The following is a 26,158-nucleotide window of genomic DNA, read 5'->3' as shown; positions in this document are numbered from 1 at the left end:
TATTTCATAAATTATTGGTTCAATCACTCTTCTTTAAAGAAAAGTGGACTTTTAAATAAATAAAAAAACAAACTATCAAACTTTATTACTTTTTGTCACTGAATATAAATTACCACAAATGAAATAGTCATTAATTTGAATTATATATAAATTATATATATATATATATATATAAAGAATAAGAAGTTAGAACATGCATGAATTTTTGTAGGTAAGGATGCTAAATTCAGTATTAAATTTGATAATTCCACCAAAAATAATATTAGATAAAAAATAATGTGAAGATATGGAATTACTAAATCTAAAGACAAAATGGCAAGATAGAAACATAATAAATGAAAAGTATAAAGAACAATAAATCAAAACTCTAGCTTTAAAAAGATAACAATTAAAAAAAAACCTGTAGAAATGTATGACATGCCAGAGGTATGATGGTGTGCTGGCACCATTTCAGAGACATTATCAGATAGCAAAGTGAAAACATTCTATGAACTAACTACATGACGAATGAGATCAGTGTGCTAAATGGAATTGGGTTGGTTCGAAAGTAATTTATTTTATTCAGTTTGCTGTGAGACAAAATTAGATAGGGTCTTTATACACACACACACTAGGGGTGGGAGCTCAACCCCCTGACACCCTTGCCCCCCCCCCGAGTTTCAGACTGGTAGGCCAGTTCTTGAATTCTGATGACTTGATTTTGAAAACTTGAAAGGGTGGTCTACCCCCCTGATGCCTATGTCGCCCAACCCCCAGCGTTCCAGACTGATAGGCCAGTTCTCCTTGAATTCTGATGAATCAATTTTGAAAACTTGAAAGGAGGTCCCCCCCCGGGTTCCGGACTGATAGGCCGGTTCTCCTTGAATTTTGAAGACTAGACACTGAGTTTCAAATAACTTGACAAAAAAAGGCTTATCATTTTATATTATAGAGTAGATATATATACATAATGTATGGTTAGTGCTTATAGCAATTGTCATGACGTGTTCTCTTAACGTTCGAATCCGCCATTTTGCTAAAAGTCACTTTCATAAAATAAAGGAAAACTAATTGCAAATTAATCACTGATCTAAGGGTAGAGAAATTTCTATTATACTGTGCCACTCTATCCTTAGATAAGTCTATATGAATTAGTAGGATCAATTCAAAATTAGTTAGCAGTCTTTTCATTCATTCAGGCCGATGGTATTTATTTTCTTTCTGGGATTCCCGCTAGATTCGAATTTTTGTGAACAGTGCAGTAAAAAGAAATTCAGGCAAACACAATATTTAAATTAACAAACAAAACATTTAATATATGGTTATATAACAAATACATGAATTCCACTTCTAAATATGACAACTCAGTCAAGTTAGTACATCAGGTCAAGTCATTCATATTAATTCAATCTTCCAAACTTTCACATACAAATTCACAGTTTCAGAATCACAAAGTTTCTTTACTCAATTTATTACAATAGAATTTCTTATTTAATCAGTTTCTATGTATCTCTCAGCTACACTCTATGATTAACTCATAACAGGCACTAACCACGGTAGATATCATTTCAATGTAACTATATTTTCAACTCTCAGTCTTGATGATATGCTACAGTTAATGTTAGAAACAGCGCAACGGAACTAATACTTAAATCTTCATACACCGAAATAAACTAATATGACTGTCCTTACCAGAAATAATCTTCAGTACTTCCAATATTTTGTGAGCACACTTTCAAATCATATTTATTATACTTGCCAAACACATTTATAAGAATTCTCCAAGGTTATAACTAGAACATTATTAATCGCGCTTTATAACTTCAGACAACAACTATAGGGTACATTAATTATTCTTGTTTATCACTCATCAACTAGTTAAACTCCGTATAATTCCTTATATGGTAGCATAGAAATAAGTCGTAATTCTAGACTGACTGGATTTATTCAGAATTCTTCTTTGAATGTCCAGTTCTCTAAATTATCCGACTACGGCATTAATTTTCTTTTATTACCACGGCTGACTTTGCTTTCAGCCAACTATAAGATTCACTTATATAAAAAAAATATCCGCTTAACTCCTGCCCTTAAGAACCTTTTATTTACTTCTACTTCTTTAGTTTTCCTCCTTGCTACCATTTAGTTCCAAAGTTCTGTTCCGACTCCCCTTACTACGTATCTATTTTCTCTTCTTGTTCTCGTCACGCTCCCTTCACTCGCGCTCGTTTATTTCACGCGTCTCTATGACAACCGATAAACGTAAACATTCTCGCGAATGTTACATTAGGCTATACAACTACATTGAGTTATTACATAACATTCAACTTTCACAAAAGAATAAATAGAATAATCGCATTTCAACAAATGCGTAGTTAAATTACAAATATAAGACTTTATAATATTGACATAAGAACAAATAAAATAGCTTAATAACATTTAATACAGAATCTATTTACCATTAACACATTTCTTTGATTAAGCAATTAAATATTTGACATAATTAAGGTAGTTATATGATATCAGTTATAATTTATGTTATTTACATTAAATAATATTTACAAATATAGTTCTTGTGACAGAAAATCATGTTGGATTCTGAATCAAATAACATTTATTCTATTTTCTACATAATTAGAATCCAACAATAATGTATGGTTAGTGCTTATAGCAATTAAGAACAATCTAATTTGCTAATGTAGCTTTACCAGTCAATAAATAAAGGCAGCTCCATTCCATTTTTTTTTTTCCCTATATTTTTTAATTCATTTTTGCATAGTCTAGAAACCCTGCTCTAGAGAGCAAACATGGAACTTGTTCAAACCACTTTAGGCCTCTAATAAGTGGGACTGTGGTCTCACACCACACAATGGAATTCATCTTCTATCCAAAGACAATCACAAACATCCGTGCCAGGCTGGGATTTGAATCCACAGCCTGTTGGTTGGAGAACGCGTATGCTAACCACTCGGCCAAACAGACTCCCAATTTTGATAAGTTTGATGATCTTTGCTGTATTTTATTATACATAATTTTAGGAACAACATGAAAATGTTTTTCCAAATCTTAGATTATATACAAAATTTAATTTTTCTCAATTGATGTATTTTATAGTAACTCATTACTTTTTGATGAAATTAGCTATGCATTTTACTGTCTAATACTTTCATTTCAGAATGCTGTACTTAAAATATAGTTTATGAAACTCTTCTGAAATCTGAAATTTGCCTACATTTTGGACATGTTTTTTTTTTTTTTATTTATTTATTTTTTGTTTATTTTTTAGCTAAATCAGATCAAAAATGCTATAGATAAATGCATTCAAAATAGACAAAAAGTAGAAAGAATGAAACGAAGACAGTGTAGCATTCCTCCTGCACCTGATGAACCTAATGTTTTGGATAAGGTAATAATTTTAGTTTTTGATATTAAAGCAAATATTAACACACACACACACACACACACACACACACACACACACACACACACACACACACACACACACACACACACACACACATTGTATATGTGCATCCATAATTTGAGATGCTTATGCTAATTTTTGGTTCAGTTAAAAGTCTAGTTTAATAGTAGTGTGTTATTTTTGCAAAATTGCATTTTTATTCATTAGCTGTTGTGTGAATAGAAAACCTATAGAACAAGTAAAATATTTCAGCTACTTAGGCATCAAATTTTAGTGAAGATGTAAATTAAATATGGAAATACACAACAGAATCAACAAAGCTGGTATGGTAGTAAGTCAGCTGAATAAATTTATATGGAATAAGAAAGAAATTAGTCAAAACACTAAAATAGCTATATACAACAAAAGTGTTCAAGCTAATTTTAATTTATGGATCTGAGAGCTGGGTTAGAAGTAAATACTTGACTAAAGACTAGAGACCACAGATGTGAGAATCCTGAGAAAAATTAAAGGTGTAAGTGGCAATATCATATTAAAAACGAGGATATTAGGAGAAGTTGACATTGTTAGCATTCAGGAATGTGTTAGCAGAGCTAATCTCGGGTGGTATGGTCACTTAAATGGAATGGGAGAGGAAAGATTAGCAAAACAAATGTTCTCTGCCAGGTTGACAGGAAAACGACCCAGAGGAAGACCAAGATATAGGCAGATTGATACGGTACAAAGTGCCTTAGATGATAGAAATATAAGATCTGATAATGTTGGAGTCTTGACAAGTAACAGACTGATTTGGAGGAAAATTGTAGATAGGAAGTTAGTAATGGTGTAAGTTCTTCATGTAGTACTATCATATCCTGTACACCTGTAGAGGGTACATGTCAGGAATTTGATGATGATGATGGTAGCTGTTGTGGTTTGCTAAGTGGACAGCATCTCTGCTCTTTCTCTTGCAGGCTGCTATAGTTCATGAATTTTTATGAATGTTCTCAGATAATAGATGGTCTTTATCACACAGCGGAAGCCTTTTTCCTCCTCTTTATTTATTTATTGGCTTAAAATGGATTTTCTGATGCTTCAGGATTATATGCAGCTTTAACTCATCCATCGTTCTAAATTGCATAGGTTTATAACTTTTCAATGATAGAATTATTTAAAAAATAATAAAAAAAGGTGGAAATTGTATATGCAATAGAGCATTTTTTAAACAACAGAAAAATGATAATGTGTGACTGATTAAAATCTTAAGGACTTGCAGGTAAGAAAGAATATCTGATTTTAGTTCTTATATTGTAAAGGGTCTCCTCTACATTCTCAATCATGAGGCAATATGTTGTACTCTGGGCACTTATTAGGCATTCTCAGTAATGTTCAAAACAGGTCTATCAACATCCCAGAACAATATCAGTGTGACTATGTCGGAGGATTAACCCAGTCATTATTAAAATTTTCGATTGGCTGATGAATAGCCTTCATCAGTTAAGCTTTTTCTGCCACTTTTGAATCTATCCATTTCAGTAAATTTCTTTAAACTTATACTTTTCACCATACTATACCAACATTTTTGTGTAAAGGCTGAGAGAGAGTTTGATCCCTCCTGACCACAACATTTTGCTGGTATCAGTTGAAAAGCAGAACTGTATTTACCCTTCAGTTGTATATGAGAAACAATTAGCACTTATAACTAGGAAGATAAGATTTAACTTACTAAGATCCTGATTTAACTTACTGAATTGTTCTTTACATGCAAATGGCCTTTATTCCATTAATTTATCCAATACTATTAATTTTTGCCATTATTAATTGGAAAAAAAATGAAGTTAAACGATGATATGACAAGATGTAAGAAAGATGTGAACATCTGAATTACTGACAAACAGTGATGTACACTAAAACGTTGTTGAGCTGGATATCTCTTAAACATATATAATTCTTGTGTAGATAAACTATAGTTCCTGGTATAGCATTTAGAAGTTAAAAGATCATATAGATTTTGGTATTCATTTTATAGTTTGCATTTTGCTATTGCACTTTGCTACACTTGGCTATTACAGCACTGGTTTCACCAGTGCTGCAATATCAAAAAATCACTACATTTCATGCTTCTTATCGAAATGATTAGAGTAAAGCAGCTGCAGCTTCTTTCCCTTAAACCTACAATAATTAAAAGAAATTCCAGCCATCTAGAACTGCCTCATGCGGCAAAGAATACCAGATCTCTCTCTTTCTTTTCTATTTATTGACTTTAAAAAAGCCTTCAACACCATAGAACATAATGCAATTTTACAGGCACTACTAGAACAAGGCATTGATCCTGTCTACATCAATCTAGTTAAAGAAATTAACACTGGTAGCTCTACACAAATAACCTTAACTGGTAATTAATTTACGGAATTGACAACGCATATAAAGTAAATAAATTAAAGATAACTTTAATGAATCACTTCTATATTTCGGCAATGTCACATTGCCATCTTCGGGAACATAAAGATATGGTATGTGCACTAAGGAACTAACAAAGCAAATGAGGAAGAAAATAAGAACTAATTTTGTTCCTAAAGTCCTAATGGTGCCCTCTTGCGGGCTAATTTGGTAGTCTTGGCAGTTGGGCTGAAGTTCTCAAAATGAAAGTCTCCCAAATTTGGGGCAGTTTCATGCACCCAAATTTGTTGAGGTTAGGAACGTTTTTTAGAGCTGCTGAAGATTCTTTGAATAGTCTTTCGTATTTAAACTTGCTGCGATGGATTATTTTTGTCTTCTTCCAACGAATTTTATGGTGGGTATCTAAGGCATGGTCTGCCAGCCCAGAGCGGCTGTACTGGTGAAACCGGATGTAGTCTTGGTGTTCTGAAATCCTGATATTTGTTGTTCTGCCTGTTTGGCCAAAGTAGGACAATTTGCAGCTGCAAGGGACCTGATATACACCAGGTAGGTCTAGGGGAAGTGGTTGGTCTTTGGTAGAGCGGATAAGGGATGCCAACTTTTTATATGGTCTGTAACAGGAAGTAAGGTCATATTTTTTGAGGATATTAGTTATTTTTTCAGAGGTGCCCTGGATGTAGGGGATAGTGATAGACTTGGTGTAGTCTTTATTGTGGAGGGGGGGAGGGGGGTTGTGGTTTATAGGTTTTAGTATTTTTTGGATTTTTTTGGGGTTGTAGCCATTGGCTAAGAAAGTGTTGAGGATGTGGTTTAGTTCCATAGTCAGGGCCTTGTCATCTGAGCAGATTAATTTTGCCCTGTTATATAGTGTTTTTATCACCCCATATTGTTGTGAGGGGGGGGGGAATTGCTGGTGAATGTATCTGCCAGTGTGGGTGGGTTTTCTGTAAACAGAGAAAACCAAAGATCCATCAAGCTGGCGGGTGATTAAAGTGTCTAGGAAGGGGAGGGTGTTGTTTTCCTCTTTTTCTAAGGTGAACTGGACTCTGGGATGTTGGTTGTTTAAGTGTGTTAGGAAGGAGTGGAGTGTATCTGAGCCATGTGGCCAAATAGCAAACACATCATCCACATAACGAAGCCAAATAGTGGGTTTTTGTGGGGCGGAGTTTAAGGCTTTCTCTTCAAATGTCTCCATAAAGAAATTGGCCAAGGGTGGGGAAAGTGGTGAACCCATGGCTGTCCCCTCTATCTGTTTGTAGAACTTTCCTTGCCAAACGAAATAGCCTGAGTTCATTGTGAACTGAAATAGGGCTGAGATATCGGGAGGAAACTTGGCTTGGATGAGCTCAAAGGTTTCTTTGAGTGGGACATTAGTGAATAGGGAGGAGACGTCAAAACTGACCATTATGTCAGTGTGTTGGAGTGTGAGGTTTTCTATACTGGCTTTAAAGTGGGCCGAGTTTTTTATGTGTGATGGTGTGTTGCCAGTGTAGTGTGTGAGCGTTTTGGCTAAATGTTTGGCTAATTTATATGTGGGGGAATCAATGCCATCCACTATGGGACGTAATGGCACATTTTGTTTATGTATTTTTGGGAGTCCATATAATCGGGGGGGGTCTAGAGTTATAAGGTTTAAGTTTGTTGGTGACTTCCACAGGCCAAGAAGTGACTTCCTTAAGGAGTCTGTGGATAGTTCTGATCTGAGAGTTGGTCGGATTATATTCAATGGGGAGGTAAGTAGTACGGTCTCGTATTAAAGAATTTAGCTTACCTTTGTAGTCTTTTTGATTGAGTACCACAGTGGCGCTTCCCTTATCAGCTTTGGTGATTACTATTTTTTTGTTGTTTTTTAATTCTTGTAGGGCTGTATATTCGTTTTTCGGTTTTCTCTGTTTACAGAAAACCCACCCACACTGGCAGATACATTCACCAGCAATCCCCCCCCCCCCTCACAACAATATGGGGTGATAAAAACACTATATAACAGGGCAAAATTAATCTGCTCAGATGACAAGGCCCTGACTATGGAACTAAACCACATCCTCAACACTTTCTTAGCCAATGGCTACAACCCCAAAAAAATCCAAAAAATACTAAAACCTGCAAACCACAACCCCCCTCCCCCCCTCCACAATAAAGACTACACCAAGTCTATCACTATCCCCTACATCCAGGGCACCTCTGAAAAAATAACTAATATCCTCAAAAAATATGACCTTACTTCCTGTTACAGACCATATAAAAAGTTGGCATCCCTTATCCGCTCTACCAAAGACCAACCACTTCCCCTAGACCTACCTGGTGTATACCAGGTCCCTTGCAGCTGCAAATTGTCCTACTTTGGCCAAACAGGCAGAACAACAAATATCAGGATTTCAGAACACCAAGACTACATCTGGTTTCACCAGTACAGCCGCTCTGGGCTGGCAGACCATGCCTTAGATACCCACCATAAAATTCGTTGGAAGAAGACAAAAATAATCCATCGCAGCAAGTTTAAATACGAAAGACTATTCAAAGAATCTTCAGCAGCTCTAAAAAACGTTCCTAACCTCAACAAATTTGGGTGCATGAAACTGCCCCAAATTTGGGAGACTTTCATTTTGAGAACTTCAGCCCAACTGCCAAGACTACCAAATTAGCCCGCAAGAGGGCACCATTAGGACTTTAGGAACAAAATTAGTTCTTATTTTCTTCCTCATTTGCTTTGTTAGTTCCTTAGTGCACATACCATATCTTTATGTTCCCGAAGATGGCAATGTGACATTGCCGAAATATAGAAGTGATTCATTAAAGTTATCTTTAATTAATTTACTTTATATGCGTTGTCAATTCCGTAAATTAATTACCAGTTATGTCTAACCAACGTATAAGTCTTACTACTAGAATCATGATCATCCACGGAGATGCAATCGCACGAAAGGCCCGTCAATACGGCAAATTGAGGTTGAAGATATCGAGGCAAATAAATCGTCTGACGTTCCTAAAACGCTGCCGGGATAACAAAGTGATCCCCAACTGTGTCAAATTAAAGCACCGTTTCACTTCCGAGAAAGCTCTACGCATTTACAACCGCACTAGCTTCGCCCTGTTAAGAGAACAAATTACCGCGACGCGCGTTCTCCTTGCCGACGAAAACAAAAACTTACGGGCGCTAGAGGAAGAGCTTTCTAACACACTCGGCCTTGATCTATGGTCGATACTTCATGACATTTCATGCACATCGGCAAGAAAGGAATTCGAAAAAATACGTAGTCGGCACGTGAAAAAATACGAAAACCTGACAAAGACTTCTACTTCTGTACCCCAGCCACCACTCAACACAGTAGTCAACCTCTCGTCGGCAGTTTTAAAGCCTGAAGCACTCACCGCACTTTCACGTGGTCACAATTTCGCCCTAGCTCCAAAAAGGATACCTGCTGAAGAAATCATGATCCAAATAGAGCGTGGAATTCGCAACCTGCCTAACCACATCGCCAACAACGTGAGACTGGATGTAGTCGGTGTTCTCACGAAAGCCAAACCTCCAAAATCCAACTTATCCAAAAACGAATATACAGCCCTACAAGAATTAAAAAACAACAAAAAAATAGTAATCACCAAAGCTGATAAGGGAAGCGCCACTGTGGTACTCAATCAAAAAGACTACAAAGGTAAGCTAAATTCTTTAATACGAGACCGTACTACTTACCTCCCCATTGAATATAATCCGACCAACTCTCAGATCAGAACTATCCACAGACTCCTTAAGAAAGTCACTTCTTGGCCTGTGGAAGTCACCAACAAACTTAAACCTTATAACTCTAGACCCCCCCGATTATATGGACTCCCAAAAATACATAAACAAAATGTGCCATTACGTCCCATAGTGGATGGCATTGATTCCCCCACATATAAATTAGCCAAACATTTAGCCAAAACGCTCACACACTACACTGGCAACACACCATCACACATAAAAAACTCGGCCCACTTTAAAGCCAGTATAGAAAACCTCACTCTCCAACACACTGACATAATGGTCAGTTTTGACGTCTCCTCCCTATTCACTAATGTCCCACTCAAAGAAACCTTTGAGCTCATCCAAGCCAAGTTTCCTCCCGATATCTCAGCCCTATTTCAGTTCACAATGAACTCAGGCTATTTCGTTTGGCAAGGAAAGTTCTACAAACAGATAGAGGGGACAGCCATGGGTTCACCACTTTCCCCACCCTTGGCCAATTTCTTTATGGAGACATTTGAAGAGAAAGCCTTAAACTCCGCCCCACAAAAACCCACTATTTGGCTTCGTTATGTGGATGATGTGTTTGCTATTTGGCCACATGGCTCAGATACACTCCACTCCTTCCTAACACACTTAAACAACCAACATCCCAGAGTCCAGTTCACCTTAGAAAAAGAGGAAAACAACACCCTCCCCTTCCTAGACACTTTAATCACCCGCCAGCTTGATGGATCTTTGGTTTTCTCTGTTTACAGAAAACCCACCCACACTGGCAGATACATTCACCAGCAATCCCACCACCCCCCCTCACAACAATATGGGGTGATAAAAACACTATATAACAGGGCAAAATTAATCTGCTCAGATGACAAGGCCCTGACTATGGAACTAAACCACATCCTCAACACTTTCTTAGCCAATGGCTACAACCCCAAAAAAATCCAAAAAATACTAAAACCTATAAACCACAACCCCCCTCCCCCCCTCCACAATAAAGACTACACCAAGTCTATCACTATCCCCTACATCCAGGGCACCTCTGAAAAAATAACTAATATCCTCAAAAAATATGACCTTACTTCCTGTTACAGACCATATAAAAAGTTGGCATCCCTTATCCGCTCTACCAAAGACCAACCACTTCCCCTAGACCTACCTGGTGTATACCAGGTCCCTTGCAGCTGCAAATTGTCCTACTTTGGCCAAACAGGCAGAACAACAAATATCAGGATTTCAGAACACCAAGACTACATCCGTTTTCACCAGTACAGCCGCTCTGGACTGGCAGACCATGCCTTAGATACCCACCATAAAATTCGTTGGAAGAAGACAAAAATAATCCATCGCAGCAAGTTTAAATACGAAAGACTATTCAAAGAATCTTCAGCAGCTCTAAAAAACGTTCCTAACCTCAACAAATTTGGGTGCATGAAACTGCCCCAAATTTGGGAGACTTTCATTTTGAGAACTTCAGCCCAACTGCCAAGACTACCAAATTAGCCCGCAAGAGGGCACCATTAGGACTTTAGGAACAAAATTAGTTCTTATTTTCTTCCTCATTTGCTTTGTTAGTTCCTTAGTGCACATACCATATCTTTATGTTCCCGAAGATGGCAATGTGACATTGCCGAAATATAGAAGTGATTCATTAAAGTTATCTTTAATTTATTTACTTTATATGCGTTGTCAATTCCGTAAATTAATTACCAGTTATGTCTAACCAACGTATAAGTCTTACTACTGGAAACAAATAACCTTATTTGACAACCCTATAACTATCACCGTAAACCGAGCTGTGCGACAAGGAGATATCGTATCACCAAATCTTTTTTATGTGTACTCTGGAAAGCACTTTACGGATATTCGACTTAAAAGGTGGCATAAACATCGATGGGGAGCTGCTCTATAATATTAACGTTTTCAGATGATATAATGCTCATAGCTCAAGACTCTCTGCAACTTGAAACAGTGCTTCATTAAGTGCATCATGCTTGTAATAAAATACAAAACTAAAAATTTGCCCTGACAAAAACAAATGGATGAGAAACAAATACTGCCAAATCCACACAATCTAACTAAATAATTTCACCCTAGAAAGTGTACAATCCTACACGTACCTTGGTTTCAAATAATAAACATGGACAATGATATTTCTGAAGAAATGTCAAGAAGAAAAAGAGCTGCATGGACCTCCTTTAACCATATCAAATCCATAATCACAGATCCTAAGCTAGATATCATAATAACAGCTAGCATTTTAGAAATTTTCAAAAAAATATGTTGAATATTTTTTCATAAAAAATTTTATGAAAAAATATTCAACCTCAGTATCACCTCTGGGTCTGGCTCCCACTGAAGATAAAAGTCAAAACCAGTCTGGATAGTGATCCTTCCCATAATGCATAGCATTATACATGTCCACAAGAAGTAGATGTGCTTTGCATCTAAGAGAGACTAAGGCAAGTTATGTGAAGGCTTAGCTTCCTTATACGAGTTGCCCTAGTCCTGAAAATACTTCAAGTGCAAACTTTGTTTGCATACACTTGGATAAAGGATTAAACCAAGTATATAATTTTTTTGGTATCTTTAATTTAACAGCTAGCATGTTCAACAGCTGTGTCCTCCCATCTTTAACTTCCCCTCTCCAAAACTTGGAGCACCACGTTTTCATGCCATGGAAAGAAGAATCTTAGGGATTAAAAAAAAAAAAAAAAAAAAAACATCACAAATACACCTATCGGAAAAATTAACTGGAGTAAAAGAAGTAGTGAAAACCATATATGATGATAAGGCAATGGCAGCAGGTCATGCAAGATTCAATGACAACAGGTGAAGCAACCGTGTCACAAATGTTAGACCTCCAACTAGGTGGGAAGACCTTCTAACCAGAGTGATATGAAACAAATGGAGAAGAATGGCCCAAGATCGGCATCGCTGGTGACTTAGCAACCTGCATTAGTGGAGACAACCAGAATGAAACAACAGGTCCATCAAGGTAATCAATACCTACATTGGTATCCAAAAGCTAAGGATCGACTACATTTTTACCTGTGTATGAAAAAATTTTCATGACTACGGCCAGATGTTGACTTAAATTTATTACCACCATACTAATAATTATGTTACACAAAAAACGTGTTATAAATTTCATGCAAATTGAATTGCAATATGTTTTTGGCAAAAGTTAAATTTCCTAAGGATGTAGCTAAGGAATTAATGCACAGTGCTTACATAAAACTGCGGAAAGACATTTCGCTATGTAATATGTCTTCCCTGAACTGTGATGCAGCTCTCGCAATGTCATACCATGTTAGCACCAAGTGATTCTGGAGTTCTTAAGGCAAACTTGCCCACTCCTTCAGAGCAAGGATGAGGCTTTGTTTTCTGGAGGGGATTTTCAAGCAGTAATGTGTCTCCTTTATCATCCCCATAGAACATGTCCCAAACATGTTCTATGGGGTTGATATCAGGGAAACATGCTGTCCACCTGATTCAATTAATATCCTCGGTCTCCAGAAGTATCTCCACTGCTCATGGACAATGTGGAGTTACATTGTCATCCATAATAACGAATTCCTTGCCTACAAAAAACACAACAGAACAGTCGAACATGATATTGAATAATAGTTGCAATATTCACCAGTCATAGTCCCTTTTCCCAGCACTTGTGGCTCGGTGCATCTATTAAGCATAATGTCTTACCATACCATCACACCAGCACCACCATATTTATCCCTTTCAAGAACATTCTCATGATAGTAAGCAGTACTATTTTCCCACCAGATCAAGTGGCGTCTAGAATTGGAAGAAAGACTAAAATGGCTCTCATCTGTAAAGAATACATTAGCCTATTGGTGTTTTATCCAATTTTTATGGATACCCCACTGAAAATATGCCCTATGATGATCTGTGAATAAAGCGAATGCAGACTCTAGGTCTGCTTGTTGTAGATGTCTTGCTACAGTCTGTCAAGATATCTGTATTTGTACTTGAATGGAGCCAACTTGTAAGCTGACCTGCCATGGTGCATTAATTACCTTTTGCTGTTATAACCAAAAATCTGTCTTCATGCTCTGTGGCAGAGTGAGGGTAGCTCTTAGCAAACATCTGGAACACATTTTGTTGGTTTGAAAAGCTGCCCAGGGCCTGGATACAGTGCTATATGAGATTCCAAACTCTTTGGCAATATCAGTAATCCTGCAGTCTTCTTCAAGCTTTCCAATAATTCTTCTCCACATGAAATCATCAAGATGATTGTCTTTGAGACATTACAAGACATCTAGGTTTCCAACTTTATTCCTTTGCGAAAATAGCTTCCTTCAAACACAATTTACTTAGTGTAGCCTTTTATCCTGTTGAGTGCTACCACATGACCCCTTTGCACGTGATTCAAAAATTTTAATGTGTACCCACTTTCTACTCGAAATCATCAATTATACAATTGCTACAAGCTGATTCATCTGAATTTGCAGTTGTAATCTTCAGAAATAATATTCATCCTTACGTTTTGGAGACCAGTGTGTAATGGAATTATTCTGAATTCTCTCAGAAAAACAATCATCTTGATAGCATTAGAGTCCTCTTTGCAGAAGCATAAATCAGTGTGCTTTTTCCTGCAGACTTTGTTGAAACCTGTTGGGAACCCTACATTATTGTATACCGCTATCATTTTTGAGGAAAGAATAGAAGATGGATCTACCCAAAGAACTGATGGTCATTTAGTTGGTCTCATATGGAATTCCCTGCTGGAAACTTGAGTTTTTCTTTCATCCCACATGACAAGCAGACTTCCCAGAAGAACACATGCAATGCACAGACATAATATGCTAGCCTGTCTTAGTCGCTTTGGGTGTAATTCAAAATAGAAACAGACCTGTCCACAGTAGTCACAGCCTTGATTGACAACTGTATACCCCATTACATGAAGGCCTCTAAATGCTAACATAGAGACATTTGTCATCTACCATTCATAAGAATCGTTAATGCAACATGCTCATTTGTTTCCACCTCATGCTTATATATCTGAGGACAACCTGAGGTAAATTATTTTAGAGTTAACCTCCTTTCTTCCAGTTCTTTTTATGGGAGATTGATGTGACTCTCCAATGTTCTGGAGAATAATGTAAACACCATATTAGAGGGATGATTGAGCATTTGCAATAACATAATTTTCTCCCTTTTCAACACAAAAAACATCTTCCATATGCCTACTCAAATATTTTCTGCTGCTTATCTGACCATCTGTTCTCCATCCCTCCTTCTGGATGGAGTGAGAGGTATAGTGGTAAGTGTAGTAATGCTTAAGTGGGAAGTATAGAATAAAATTTACAGGCACAATAATTTTTTACCCTTACATGGGTGAAATAATGTTTGAAAATCCATTGTTAGATGACTGTTGGAATCAGTTTATTTCTTTGGTAAGCAAAATACCCATTCACCTAAGCAGTCTGGAACAAGATACAGATTCAATCCTGGAACACAATGGCTGTATAATTTGCTGTATGCCAACAGCAAGTGCAGAACTCTTTGTAATAGCTTTGATATAACATCAGCAGATATTGCCTGTTGATATTGGTAGATTTTGCTGGTATTTTTGCACATGAAGTTCAGATTTTTGTATCCTTCCTAACAACTTCTTCCTATGCCTCTCTATCTGAAACAATCAAGTTCAGAGTTGCTACTAAGTTTTTTAAGATTTGGTTTTGGTTTTCAAAACTCTTTCATTTTTTAAATTAAATAATATTTACATTTTTGAGTCTACAGTTGCATCTAAAAGTTGGCCCCACTTAATCTTTTTAGAACTATATTTTCTCTTCAATATGAAATTCATTTTTATACAACTAAAACTACATTTTTCAGTTTTGATTTCAAATCCTCTATATATCTTTATACTGAACCAACAGATATCATTGTCAACAATAATACAGTCAAAGAGACTTTCTCATGCCTTCTCTTCATGTGAATTCATTCACATCTTTATGTCAGAACATAGTAAGAACTAGTCCAAATCCTGAACAAACACTCATCTGGCACTTAATGATTACAATTTGTCTCTCTTTGCTCCAAATTTACCTAAAACATTTCTATATGTCTGGTATTCATATTTATTTCTACTTTACTGTTTAGATCTCCAACAAGTTTCTGTAATGACTTGAGAAATTCCTCCACTTTCTTACTTACTAGAATCTTCATATCCTAGGTCTACAGTAGTTAGATTTTTAATGAAAGCAGACCAAACTTGGTGTAGGATTAAGCCTTGATTTTTGTTACATTGTGTGGGGGATCCACAGTGTTCCAGAGACTTCCTTGAATTTTCTTGTAAAACAATTATGATCTATATATTGATCATAATTGTTTCATAAGCCTCTGAAATGCTGCAGATCGCTACATAATGTAACAAAAAATCGAGGCTTAATCCTACACCAAGTCTAGTCTGCTTTCATTAAAAATATAACTACTGTAGACCTAGGATACAACACATGCTGTACTAATGGAACATGACAGAAACAACAAGCATTGTTCCAACATATATAGGGTAATTAACTTCAATGCTTTTTTTCATTCTGGTTACTTGTTTACATGTACCAATTGTGAAGTTCTGATAACACGTACTATGTGTAATTAATTGTTTCTAATCTTTTTTGTATATAACTTGTGCTGGTACCCCCCTAATGTAGGTCTGACAACTTTACAAAACTCATCATCAAATTCCTGCCATGTACCCTCAAGGGGTGTACAGGATATGATAGTACTACATGAAAAATTTACATCATTACTAACTTCCTATCTACAATTTTCCTCTAAGTCAGTCTGTTACTTGTCAAGACTCCAACGTTATCAGATCTTATATTTCTATCATCTAAGGCATTTTGTACCGTATCAATCCACCTATATCTCTCTCGGTCATTTACCTTCCAACCTTTACAGAGAGGGGTCAAAGCTGTATAACTGAGAGGAGACCTCCACATAGCCTTTAAAGGAATGCAGAGAACCGACCAGGGCTTCTGACCTAATGTCGTGTTGAAAATTTATTTTTCACTTGGTTAGACTATAATAAATATAGTTTAATCCTTTATCCAAGTGTGAGCAAACAAAGTTTGCTCCTGAAAGTATCTTCAGGACTGGGGTAAGGTGGTACAACACCGAGCAACTCGTTGCAAAGTAGAGCAAGCTAACATCACTCCTATCTCAGTATCTCCCATAATGCAAAACACATCTCCTTGCAGATATGTCTAATATTATGCATTAAGGGAAGGGCCACTACCCAGACTAGTTTCGACCTTTATTGAGGTCTCTTCAGTGGGAGCCAGGCCCAAATGGAGATACTAGGCAAAAGCATTAGCAAGGTCATCTCTACCTATAGGAGTTGCCAAATGGTGTGCCACCTTTTTAATAAATTACTCTGGATTTAGAGAAAGATGTTGAAAGTTTATTTTTCACTTGGTTAGACTATAATAACTTTAGTATTATAATTACGGCTATTTTGCCTGCTTCAGTTTAGGAGTGCCCCTGTTTAAATGTCATTGGCTATTTACTCATGGATTTTTAGGGCACTGTAGATGTAAATTTACCAAAAAGTATATGTAGCATAAGGAAGAGAAATTTACACATACCTTTTTCTGGGTGTTGCGGCTTTTCTTCTTTCTGTGATGTCCAAAAACTACTGAGTGTGGGGATGGTTGGCAATTTGGGAGAATTAAATTGGAAAAACCCAGGTTTTTTTCAGTAATATATATATAAACATATATATTATATTACTATATTATATAGGGTGGGGGAAAAGGTGAAAGGGTTGATTTTTTATATAGGGAAGGGGAAAAAGGAGGTTGACGGGGTGCGGTCCGTTTCGACTAATTCTTGGTCGTCATCAGAACACATTGGGAAAGTGGATGCTCTGTCAGGTCGGGAATATCGCCTATTAATCGGGGTTGTGACCTCAATTTTATGTTGTGAAGCTTCCAAACCTCGGAGATTATGTAGGGCCTGTGTACGTTGATAGAGTTCGTGTCACATTTTATGGCTATTGTTTCCAATATTCTTAGCATTGTTTCATTGTCTTGTCTGTCTACTATGATGGCCTTGTCGATCTGCAGGGTATGTTTTTGTTCAAGGGCATGAACAGCTATTTCCATTTTTCCTGTGCTTTGTATTCGATTTTTCTTTTTGATGTTACGTTTTTTAGTGTTTAAATGTTCTGGAATAGGGATGTTACAATCACGGAAGTGTTCTTGTAGTCTTGCCCATAAAAACCTGATGGTGGAACCTGTATAGGTGATATCACAGCCTTTTTGGCAGAGAAATTTATAGACTACATTGTGATGTTCAAATATTTCTTTTTGTGTGTGAGGTTTGGTGGATTTTAGGAGATTTGCCAATTTTTGGTTTGTGGTGAATACCAATTTGTAGTCAGTATGTTTGAAGATGTATTTATAAGCTTTGTATGTGTTTTGAGTGTTGGTAGTTTGATAATTTTTTGTGCTGGGAAGTTCGTTTTGGTTCTTGGGTTGTTTTGGTGGTTTTTTGCCATCTTGTTTGCGTAGCTGTGTAGGATAGTTGCGATTTATGAAGATCTATGTTAGTTTTTTTATTTCTGCGTTTAGATTATTCTGATTGGTTGAAAATTTATAAGCATTTATGAATTGTGATAAGATGACAGATCACAATTCATAAATGCTCGGTGTTGTACCACCTTACCCCAGTCCTGAAGATACTTTCAGGCACAAACTTTGTTTGCTCACACTTGGATAAAGGATTAAACTAAATTTATTATGACCTAATGTCCAATCCTCACCTTCTCGTGGTGCACCCTGTTGGGTATCTACCTGGGTACTGAACGAACGAGGATGGGCTGGCAATTTGGGATTTAGCCAACCAAATTGTATTCTTATTGGCTTAAACCAAAATACAAAATGATGGTACAAATGACAAATTTACAAAACTTGTAGGGCTATAGTCGTCTATTTTATCAAACTCATTATATGTCTATAACACAAGGTCTGAATACTGGAAATGTTGTTCACAAAGTATTTTTATTGTTCCATTCCTTATTTTAATGTTTGTTCATTTCACTGTACCTGAAATTGCCTGTCATTCATTAAAATTAACTTTTTGTTTAGTGTTAACTGCTATATCTTCTTCCTCCTTTCCTTGATTGCTGTTGCATGAATACAAATATCTTATAGTTATTATTTAGCAGAATCTCACCTGCTTCAGTCTTCTTTGTATCACTAATTATGCCAGTGTGATACTTATTTTCCCAGTTCCACTTTTTTTCCTACTTTTTTTCTTACACTTGTGGTGCCTCTCTTCATTTCTGCTGATGTCAAGTTTGTTCCAGTAGCTGACTTTCACTGTTTGCTCTGGTTTCCTGAGGAAAACAACAGCCCTCATTTATGCAGATGATAACTAACATGACATCATAATTTAAACCAATACAAAATACATTCCAAATTACTAGTCCATTCTTCTTTGTTTAGTATCCAGGTGGATATCTACTAACAGGTTACATCATAAGAAGGTGATGATTAACATTAGATCAGAGGCTCTAGTTATTTCTCCATATGCTTTACAAGGGTATGTGGTAATCTCCTCCCACTTACCCTTAAGTAATTCTCATATTTTGTAATGGGGGAAGAAAAAAGATTAATGTTCATATCACTTCACACATACATTAGCTAAGGAATATGTATAGGAAAGTCAAATCCTTTATATTCTCTCCTCTGTCTTTTGGCACTGGTTGATATTCTTTGCTTTTTCTCTCCCAAGCACTTGTCTAATCCAAAAATTTGTGACTATAAAGGTCTATCAAAGCTCTAGCCTATATAATTTTTTATTTATTTTTATTTTCTTATTTTATATTGTAGAGACAGTTGCTGACACCAAAAGGATAGAGATGGTTCATTCACTTTGACAAACACTAGGGGCAGGTGATGTTCTGTTATTCACTATCACTGCATGACAGTGGAAAAGATCCAGCCATGAGAGACAGAATTATTTCTGACAGATCAGAAATAATTCTGTCTCTCATGGTTGGATCTTATTTAAGTTAGCATTTAAGTTATATGAATATAGCTTAAATGCTGTTTATTCTGAGAAGCTAGCTTTAGAGATCATACAGTGTCATTTTAATTTATTTCCTAACAGTCCTCTAAATATCATGATGCTGAGCTCTTTTCTCCTGTGCATTATGCTACTACTTATATAGCCATCCTCAACAAAGCAACCAAGTATTGTATACCAAATAGGATGACTTGGTTGCACTATTAATTTCAGTTTTGTAATCCATATGTTGAACTGATCGCATCACTAAAGCAGTAATCTTATTCCACTTCATTCTGATCCTCTTTAGACTATTCAAGAATAATGAATTCTACAAGTACATAATATAAATTTTGGTTATGTAAGAAGTATTAACTAAAAAAACAAAGCCTCTAATCACTTATTTTGACTTGTCTATTTTATGTAATTAAAAAAAACATCATATTAAGTTAGGATAATTTTTTTTTTTTAAAGAAAAAGAAGCAAATTAGTTATATGAATATAGCAGATCTCTATTTATTTTTAGATATTGCTTAATATTGCACATTTAGTTGGACATATTTATTTACAGATAGGTCATCTTGCTTGTGTGGAAGATGATGATGTTGCTAGAGTTTTGTCATGGCATTTGGCTTCTGACATGGACTGCATTGTTACTCAGAATATGGCCAAAGTAAGTGATAAGTTTTTTAGTAATTCTATTTCCATTTAAAATATACTTTGTGTGTGTGTGTGTGCACACATTGAAAAATTATATTGGTATTCTAGATGATGATTGTTTCCCAAACCCTTTTACTATGTTGTTGGACCCTCCTTTAGCTGAAAGTACAATGTTGCTTTTTTAAATACTGATAAATTTTCATATGATAATCCCACTAACAAATGGTAAACATGTAGCATATTGATCCTGTGTGTGGATTAAAGATTAGTTATTCTGTGAACCCAGTTGTGTTATTTTGGTCTATTACTCTACCAAGATATGGCAGCTATTGTGTAGCTGTAGCAAAGTTGAGCAAGTTAGACACTTTGTCTTCTATCTCTTTCCAAAGATTCAATAAAGATTGGAATTATATGCTGACCAGTGTAGCCTTGAATGTTTCTTCGACCCATGTCTCCTTCTCCGGACAGCCATTATACTCAAACTTCATGATTTGAAAAGTATGTATCATTGGCTTCATACTACACTTCTCAAGGTCTGCTGTTCAATTATGGCAAACTCTGCACCATGTACACCAAACCTAAACATTGTTTATGCTGATGTTTGACTTGTATGCAGCAGTAGTCCATTCATGGAAATGGAGGCTGGGGGGGGGGGGTGCTGATACAAATCTCTTCTGTTCTTGGAAGTTTTTCCGCTTGGTTATACTATAAATTAAAGATGCCATTAAATTATATTCTTGGTTAAATCCTTTATCTAAGTGAAAGAAAACAAAATTTGCACCTGAACTATTTTCAAGACTGAGCAATGTATATAGAAGCTAATGGCTTCACATCACTTGCCTTAGTATCCCATAATGCAAAGCATGGACATGTATAATGCTATGCATTATGGGAAGGGTCACTACCCAGACCTGGTTTCAACCTTTTTTGAGGTCTCATCAGTGGGAGCCAGACCCATAGGTGATACCAAAGTTGAAATAATGCAGAAGTCTTCTTTTCATATATGAGTAGCCAAAAGGTGTCACTCCTCTGGTGGCGATGCTGGAAACTTTTCCTGGTTGATGGAATTCATTGATGCACGATCCTTTGCAGTCCACTTATATCCATTTTCTTTTTTGAATGAAAGAAGCTATAGTTGATCTTGAATGCTCTAATTAGTCTTTAACTGAAGTTTATTTTCATTAAAATTTACAACAATAATTATTGTTAAAAAATGGAGTATTTAATATAATTTATTAACAACATTATAAACCCAGGTTTTCTAATGATTGTTAACTATATGATAACACAACCCACTACATGGTTAGCTCTTAATCACGTTAAGTTGCGTGTCAGGCATTTCTGGTATTGTACAGTGATTTGGTCTTTTGGCTTTTGTCACAGCAGAGGTATAAAGGCATGGAAAAATTCAGGGGGCGGAGTGGAAAATGGGAATGTTAACATAAATTTTGCAATGTTTATATCATTGCCATACCTAGTAAGAAATCTACTGGCAATGGGTCAATGCTACATTTCTCACTCCTCCCCTTTCCCAAGCAAAAGGAATGTATACTATACTATACTCTACTATAATTTTGAGAGTATTATAGTGTATCAGTGTAGATTTTCATGTTTTTAGAATATTAGTATATTTATACCATTTTTATTGTGATATTGTTGGCATGGCACCAACACGACGAACAATGGCGACAAAGACCACATTGTCTGGCAATTTGAATTTGGGGAATATATTCAGTGCAGTGTATGCGAAATTAATGCATTGAGAAACTTAAAGAATATGTAGGAAGAAATTGAAACTGGAGAGAGAGAATGTATTAAGTGTTTTAAAAGTGAGTATCTGTTAGGTGATGAGAATGCGACAAATACCGACGAAAAGATGGAAAATAATGTTAATAATGTCGAACATGTGGCCATGGAAATAGAGAAGAATGAAATGGAGATTAATAAAGAAATATTGTGCTTAAACATTATACTTCATAAGACAAAGCACGAAATTGAAAAATTGTAGTGGATGAATTGCAACCAAAAAGAATAGGAGACAGGCTAAAGGGTGGCTGTTCGTTTGAAGCAATCTGGTGTGAGATTAATAAGACAAAATATATGCGGTTGGTTGTTGCTATAGGCCAGGGAGTTCCTGGAAGATATGCATCACCAAATTAGTAGAATGAGTACAGGTCAAATGATTATTATGGAGGACTTGAACTATGAAGATATAGACTGGAAGGAAGAAAGATTGCATGGCAGAAAGGAAATAGAATTTATACACCTGCTGAGGGATAATTACTTAAGGAAGCATGTGATGGAGGAGGGACTAGGGGTGGGAGAGTATTGGATCTGTTCATTAGATCAGAAAAGCTATTCATAATCAAGTTGACAACATTGCCTCCAATTGGTGAAAGTGACCATGTTGTCTTGACTTGGGAGATTGTAAAAAATGAAGGATATTCTATCAAGAAGGGGGTTATTTGTGGAACTGCAAGGCAGGTGATTATGACTTGCTTAGGAAAAAGTATCAATCTGTACCATGGCATAAAACACTGCAGGGTAAAGATGTAAGTAATGCATGGGATATAGTTAAGGGTCTTCTAGAGGAAGCAGTATTAAATTGTGTACCTGGGATAAGAAGGGTTAACTGGGTAGGATGAGTAATATCATTAAGCACGAGCTGCAGAAGAAGAAAGTGCTGTGGAGGGTATATAAAGAGAAAGGTGGCCAGCATGACAAAGAAGACAAAATAAGATTATGAGAAGAATTTAGCCAAGCAGGCCAAAGGAAATCCCAAAGAGTTCTTTCATTATGTGGCAAATAAGAGGAAGAATAACTATTGAAGATTAACTTTATTGAATGATGATGCTCATGAGGAGACAAAAGCAGATAAAATAGTTTAGTTACCGAATGACCACTTTGCAAGCATATATCTTCGTAGTGAGGTTACTGCTTTAACCTATGTGACAGACACTAATTTGGAGACAGGCGGATGAATTGGAAGTTCTTAGGATATTGCAGAAACTCAATGTAAATATAGCTGTGGGATTAGATGGGATATCATCTAGGGCAGGGGTTCTCAACCTTTTTGTTTCCTAGAGCACATTCTAAAATACTGGTAGGGCGATTGGCACCATCTATGTTTTCAAGCAAATTTTTTGAATTCTTTTGTTAAATTAATACATACAAAGTTTACATTATAATCAAATGTTTTATTACTTAAAAGTTTACATTATATAAAAATTGTAAATATATATATGTAAGTTAGTGTAATCTTTGGCATTGCATTTCGTTGGCCAGTGCTTCATAATTAGGAGAATATGATGATATTCCAGTTCTTAAACAATCATCAGGATGCTCATCAGTGAGTCGTGATCTATATTTTGATTTTATGATATTCATGGTTGAAAACAATGATTATCAAAGGTATATGGAACCGAAAAATGATTTTATCTTGTACGCTGCTCTTTTTAAGAATGGAAACTTTTTCTATCCACTAGATTCCAGAAGTTTCACGTTATATGGGATTTTAGCATAATGTCATTCTGAAGATCCAAAATTTCTAGTTCCAGTTCTTCAGCATTTACTTGAACAAGCTTTGCAATGCATGCAGCTATTTCTATTATATTTACTTGGCAAGTAAAAGGATTGATAAAAAAGGAGATCATTGGCTCGATGATAGTAAATTCCTGAAATCTCTTTTCAAACTGTTCTTTAAGTACTTGAAGATGTTTAACAAATAGTGACAAGTTAAATTGACTATCACCTACCATTTTTTTCATATTTGGGAAATGAACGGGAGTTTCCATCTGCAGATGTGATATCCACAAATCCAGTTTTGCTTTAAATGAGTTTAAGAACCTATCATTTTAGCGACATGTCTATCTTTTCCTCGCAACTCCAAATTTAAAGAATTCAATTTTTCCATGATGTCTGTGAGAAAACATAAATCCAACAGCCAGCAAAAGTTAGTTCATCAAAATTTTCATTTTTGACGTGAAGATATTTTTTTATTTCTTCAATTTAGCTTAGAAATCTTGTAAGGACTTTATCTTTACTGAGTCAACGTACTTTAGTATGCAGGATGAGATCAGGTTCTTTATCTTCAATGTCTTGCAATAGAGCCTTCAAAAGTTGGTGCTGCATAGGGGCTGCTCGAATGGAATTGATGATTTTTGTAACAACTTTCATAACATGTCCAAAGAGAAATATTTTACTGCACAAAGCTTCCTGGTGGATAATACAGTGGTAGGACATACAGTTTGGAAATGAATGATCTTTCTTGCAGAGTGCAATAAATCCATTGATATTGCCAACCATTGCTGGTGCCCCATCAGTAGTTATTGCAGACAACTTGTACAAAGGCATATCTATTGACTTGGTGTATATTCTGAATGTATTATAAATATATTCACCCATTGTTCGTCCTTTCAATGGTAATATTTTCAGTAGATCTTCTTTTACAGTGAAGTTACTAAATACCATTCTCACCATAACTGCCAACTGTGCTGTGTCTGATACATCTGTTGACTCATGAAATTGTAAAGAGAACCAGTTACATATTTTCAAGTCACTTTTTAACTGAGTTTGTATGTCCATTGAAATTACATGTATTCTTCTTGTGACAGTGTTATTTGACAATTATAAATCTTGTATTGCTGACATAATCTCACGTTTGTTAGAAAATCCCTAAAATAACCAATCGGCATCAGTCAAAAATGCTTTTAACAATTCGCCATCTTGGAACAGTTTTTTCTTCTTTGTGAGCATGTGAGAAATTTTTAAAGAAGCAATGGTGGCATTTTTAGATGTTACCACATGTCTAGTGAAAACCAACTGTTGGGCAGACAGGTTCGATTTTAGTTGATTTATTTTTTTCCTTCTTATTTCAGATTTAAGTGGATAATTCGTATTAAAAGTGGCATGCATTGTCCGGAAGTGACGATCAACATTGTGTTTTTTCGGAATTGCAATGCTACTGTTGCACAACAAACAAACACAACTATCTTTAAAATTAACGAAACAACATGTTTCCTTCCAGTCAGTGTTAAAATTATAGGTTTGTTGTCTTTTACTTGATTCACTCATTTTAGGATTAAAAATCAAAATATTTCAAAAATTTAAGTACAAGACACCGTTAAAATTATGCGCATATAACTAGCAACAGATAATGAACAACTTCGAATGCGCATCTACTTTACATTGTATGTGTTTAATACTCGTCATGTGTCATTAACGGATGCGTTAATGACACATGACATTAATATAGCATGCCATGAATTGTTGCGTGATGTGCACATGATTATTTCAAACTATACGGCACACAGTTGAACAGCGACAGGCACACACAAATTGGTCGCCGGGCACCATAGTGCCCACAGGCATTGGGTTGGGAATGCCTGATCTAGGGTTTTATGAGAATGTGCAAGGCAACTGACAGTATCTTTGACTAAGCTGTGTAAGTCTCAGCTCTGATAAAGTTCCAAGGGAGTGGAAAGAGGGCAAAATTATTCCTTTGCATAAGGGAGGATCTAAGACTACAGTAGCAAATTATAGACAAATAAGGATCTCGGGTATGGTGTAAAAGTACTAGAAAAATTAGTAAAAAAAAGAGAATTCAAGAATGGGTAGATAAAAATATGATACTGTACAGTCAGCATGACTTTGTGAAGGATCAGTCATGCCTTAATAATTTACTAATTTTTTATAATAGACTAACAGCTGAGTTGGACAAAGGAAATGGCTATATGATGATTTTGCTGGATTTTTCAAAGGCATTTGACAGAATACCATATGGAACACTGTTGCACAAATTAGAACAAATGGGGATGGATTTGACACTGGTTAAGTGGATGAGAGGATGTCTGCTGGACAAATATCAAAATGTGGTATATGGAGGGACAGAATCGAGGCAAAAACAGGTGACTAGTGATGTGCCACAAGGTTCAGTGCTGGGACCATTGCTGTTTAAT

At 36.0% G+C, this 26,158-nt stretch overlaps 1 protein-coding gene across 2 annotated transcripts in view; it reads left to right on the top strand.

The window, feature by feature from the left end:
* Nucleotides 1-26,158, top strand: part of LOC150098746 (structural maintenance of chromosomes flexible hinge domain-containing protein 1-like) — a 733,568-nt gene that overhangs the window by 623,420 nt on the left and 83,990 nt on the right. For both annotated transcript variants that reach the window (XM_090405871.1, XM_090405872.1), the window contains exons 42-43: nucleotides 3,263-3,382; nucleotides 20,113-20,214. In XM_090405871.1, coding sequence (XP_090261997.1) covers nucleotides 3,263-3,382; nucleotides 20,113-20,214 — 222 coding nt within the window. The remainder of the gene's footprint in view (nucleotides 1-3,262; nucleotides 3,383-20,112; nucleotides 20,215-26,158) is intronic.

The sequence above is a fragment of the Typopeltis vanoorti genome, chromosome 15 (assembly GCF_054136105.1).
Source record: "Typopeltis vanoorti isolate ZY-2024b chromosome 15, IOZ_Tvanoo_1.0, whole genome shotgun sequence".
NCBI lineage: Eukaryota > Metazoa > Arthropoda > Arachnida > Uropygi > Thelyphonidae > Typopeltis > Typopeltis vanoorti.
The sequence above is the reverse complement of the archived record's forward strand: the minus strand, read 5'-3'. Positions and strand labels throughout refer to the sequence as shown.